The sequence below is a fragment of the Oratosquilla oratoria genome, chromosome 35 (genome assembly GCF_046742065.1).
Source record: "Oratosquilla oratoria isolate Oo_2021 chromosome 35, ASM4674206v1, whole genome shotgun sequence".
NCBI classification, from domain to species: Eukaryota; Metazoa; Arthropoda; class Malacostraca; order Stomatopoda; family Squillidae; genus Oratosquilla; species Oratosquilla oratoria.
The window spans coordinates 8,407,935-8,412,168 of NC_134811.1; the positions used below are offsets into that span (position 1 = coordinate 8,407,935).

Consider the following 4,234-nt stretch of genomic DNA (forward strand, 5'->3'; position numbering starts at 1 on the left):
GTCAATTTATTATCATTTACTATTTACCTGTTTGTTTGTTATTCAACAATACCAATGCATTTATTTATGTATTTTAATTGTTATTTACATTGTTATAGTTTTAATTTATTATTAATATGATTTTTTTTTTTTTTTTTTTTTTTTTTTTTTTTTTTTTTTTTTTTTTTTTTTTTTTTTTTTTTTTTTGCATCCGACCTAGATATGGATCAAAAGGTCTCCTGTCGGCATGCTTTGCCTTTGTAATCCTTTGTAATGTACAAAAAAATAAATAAATATAAGGCATGTGTTATTTGGTGACAACATGTAAAAGCTATCTTTAGGTGCGACATTCGGGTACACTCAGAAGACACTCAGGTGCACTCAGGGGACACTTTAAGAAGTATTAGCAACACTAGACATATAGATTGTTGGTGCATTTTATGACGTTGTCGGCAGTGAACTACTGTCCCGAAACAGAAATCTCAAAACGTCTTCATTTCCACCTCCGAGCCATTGAGTCAGCAATGCGTCCTATCTGAATCCGCAGTTCACACCGACTGCTAGGCTGCCTATAACACACCCAATGAGTCTCCAGTCTCGTTGCCTCCGGGATGGATCACTCACGAGATCGTGAACCCTTCACAAAACTTTAGAGACTCGAACAGTTGGGTGCCCACAAACAACAATGAATATATGCGGTTAAGTGGAAAACATGGGTGAAAGGCAAAATATATCACCTTGTCACCCCAATGAGATGAATTTATGTAACGCCACGACCAGGACCGTGGTCCTCTTGACAGGCTTTTGGAGCACATCGGCGTTTATTGCCATGTAGAGTGATTCGTTTGAACCAGTAACAGCCAACGTATCAACTCATAAGTCATTCGAGCAAGAGATATTATGTTGCAGTATGGGTAAGGTTGAAGAATAATAGTATAGAATGAAGTGGTCTGTGTCTTCTATGCGACGTTTTTTGTCTAGGACAACTTGATTCTGTGCCAATACCTATTCAGTGTTGTCTTAGCGCTGGATGGTGACCTGAACGCATTCGTGCTAATGCTTATCGAAGGAGGGATTTTTCGGTTGGACTGATGTCGGGGGGGAACAGATGGAGTACAAAATGCGGGGCTCACTAAAGGAGTGCTATTTCATTTGTATTCTGTACTATAGGGTTAATATCTAATAAGTGTTCATGAAAATATAAATAAATTTATACAATTATATAATTTCATCTTTGTTCTTTACCATTGAGTTAATTCCTAATACGCATTAATCTGTATTGCACTACATTAAACTTGATGTCATAGTGAATCGACTGCTTATAGTAAGTAAAACATAAATAGAATTACATTAACGTATTATTTCAATATGTTCTTAACTATAGTATGATTTTCTAATGAGAAAATAATACATAACCAACATTAATATAAAAAAGAACAAAGAAAGATAAACAAAGGTGATTTGGTGCTGCCGGACGGGACCAATATACCCTCAGAGAGACCGGAATAATATCATCAGAAGACCCATCATGGTAATTCTATAAATTCGTGTCTCTGGTTTTATGCAATTCCTTGGGTTCTGCATTAGTACTCTGGGTTGTATATTACCTAATAATACAACGTTTTCAGTAATTTGGTAAGGATAATAATAGATGTGATACGGGGAACACTTCTGGTAAAAGTTAACATAATCACCAAAGTCATGGCTAAGCATTAATTTCATGAGGCATAATAATATCACTTTCAAGATGTCGCAGAAAGGATTTACTTATGTCCCGTCAGATAATTTTCTTCACTTAAATGGTGGGCATCCAACTAGCTGCCACCAGCCAATTTTATTCGGTCTAAAAGTACCTAGTACATGAGCCACCCACCGCGACATCCCGACTCGCACCCGCCGAAGAACGTGGCCATTCGAAGTCACTGAACAACGACGTGAGTATTAATCTCTGTTCTTCCGGCAGGCCTCGTCCACGCAGACGGTCATCACGTATCCGGGAGAGAAGGACGACCTCGGCCGGGTCGGTTCTTGGTCGGGTCTCCAGATGTGGTTGACCCCTGACCACTTCAACCGGGGGCTTCTGCTCATCCGTTGCGATGCGCACATAGAGCCTACCCACACACTCTCCCACAAGGTCACCATCACCAGTAGCGACTTTATCGAGAGTTCGAGAATGGAGCACGCGCAGGCAGGCAGAGGAGGTGCTGGGGGTGGTGAGTCTTCAGATTTTTTTCCGTCTGTTCCATCAGCTTTTTTTTTTCTGAAATATTATTGTTTTGTCATCCCCTTCTATGTTTATGTTACAATTTGTTTTCTCGTATGATTTGCCTTGTGCCATCTGTCTCAAACTTTTGTTGTAGAATTAATTTCTATTATCTACCTCACCATCTGTGTCATTTTTACTATTTGTTTTACCATCTTCTTTCCTCATCTTATACACAAAAAAATCGTCTTTTTCGTTTTATTACTTCAGTTAACATTTATCTACCATCTCTTACTATATTCTTTTTATCAATTCGCCATCTGTTTTACCATTCGTTTCACCGTAACATTTTCCACCATCTTTTACAGTCTGATTTGACCATCTACGTATCTGTCCTGAACCACTTTATTCTGCCTGTCGCCACGCTATTTTAATCACCTGCATGGTAGACCTTTGCTAACCCAACGGATCAGAGATCGGGCTGTCTGTGAATACGGTCCTCACCATGGTGGCATGAAGCTGAGATTTAAAATCCTGAATAAGTCTATGAATTTTTCCACTGTATATTTTTTCTATGTAATCTTTTCTCTTTCCTGCAGAGGCAATTTGATATTCTATGAATTCTGCATAAAGAAATGTACTCTTCTTTTTTCACTGCATATTTTTTTCTCTTTTCTGTAAAGGAAAATTCAATTTACGAAATCCGTATGGAAAAATATATTCTTCTTTAGCGGGTCTGAAGAAATGTAGATTCGTTTTGTGGCAACACATCCAGTCAAGTAGACGATATTGCCATAAATTGACTCTAACATATCTCAGAAACAGTTTATAATGAAAAGGTGCCACGGAGAGGAAGATAATAGCCTGACGACAGCGAGCCTAAAAGGAAGAGTACCAAACGTTTGAGATTATCTGTACACATCATAGGCACAACGAGGCAATGCAGTATGACTTGATTGGAGGAAATTGTATGATACAGAATTCCGTGACACCAGATCATTCTTCTAGGACCATTTAGATGACTAAACGCATTAGTCATATTTAGAATAACTAGGTTTAGGTTTGTACCATGTGTATATGAACTTAGTCCAAAACCTCATCTATTTAACTTAACGAGCCCTCAGCAGTAATACTGATGGTTGCTTTTTTAAACCTTCCGCTTGTTCTGGTGGATGCTATTCACCATTAGAAGGTAGAGTTTTACCTGATGCTCTAGTTAAGTATATTTGGCTTATCAGTTTATCTACAAAACCTAACAATATTTTTCATAACTATAATCAACAAAGTTAATAGAATTATTCGTTATAACGGTAGAAACTGATCGCCAGGGCTGGCAAAATGGTTTTAAAATTACGGCCTTTGGTTTAGCCCAGGTTTAGGTACATGGGTATATGTCCATGATGCCGAAAGCTCTTCTAACTTAATGCATATCTAGCCATTACATCAAGAATAATCTAGACTTAACTTTTTTTCCATAACTAGGTGAGACTGATGCTAAAATTTCTTCTAACTTGACGTATGTAGAGCAACTAGGTATCTAGAAAATCCAAGCTAGTATGTGAATTTAGTATCTAAGCCACTATCAAGTCCATAACAACCAAGATTGAGGTTTAGATTATATATCTAACAACAATGTCTAGAATAACCAAGATCCAGGTTTATAACATTCAATGTAGCGCCAGGTTCCATGTGAATCTAACGAGGAACTTTCGAATTCATCCGACTTTTCGTTTGATTTTATTTTTTCTTTCTTTTTTCACCCACAGGACATCTTTGGACGTCGAAGCTTCAACTGGTGATGGCCATGGTCACCTTAACCAAGCTTCTGGGCACGTGAGCGGGGTACCCGTGCCAGGAGGGAACTCTCCCCCAAGATCCCACACAGAGCCCTATGAGTCGCCGCCAGCCAACAGCAAGACAGTCATGAAAGCCCTTCACCCACCTCCCAACCATTGTCTCCCTCCCTCCCTTCCTTCCTTCCACCTTCTCCAATCACCTTCACCCTCTTCCTTCTTTTCTTTCTTTTCCGTCTCCTCCTCCTTTTCCTCCTTC

General features: G+C 38.8%; 1 protein-coding gene across 1 annotated transcript in view; it reads left to right on the top strand.

Annotated features, from left to right (window-relative positions):
- Positions 1–1,451: 1,451 nt before the first annotated feature.
- LOC143018786 (uncharacterized) overlaps positions 1,452–4,234 on the top strand; it is a 4,702-nt gene continuing 1,919 nt past the window's right edge. Inside the window, exons 1-2 of the mRNA XM_076174365.1 lie at positions 1,452–2,192; positions 3,949–4,234. The exon at positions 3,949–4,234 is cut by the window's right edge and continues 1,919 nt beyond it. Coding sequence (XP_076030480.1) covers positions 2,024–2,192; positions 3,949–4,019 — 240 coding nt within the window. The 5' untranslated portion in view covers positions 1,452–2,023 and the 3' untranslated portion in view covers positions 4,020–4,234. The remainder of the gene's footprint in view (positions 2,193–3,948) is intronic.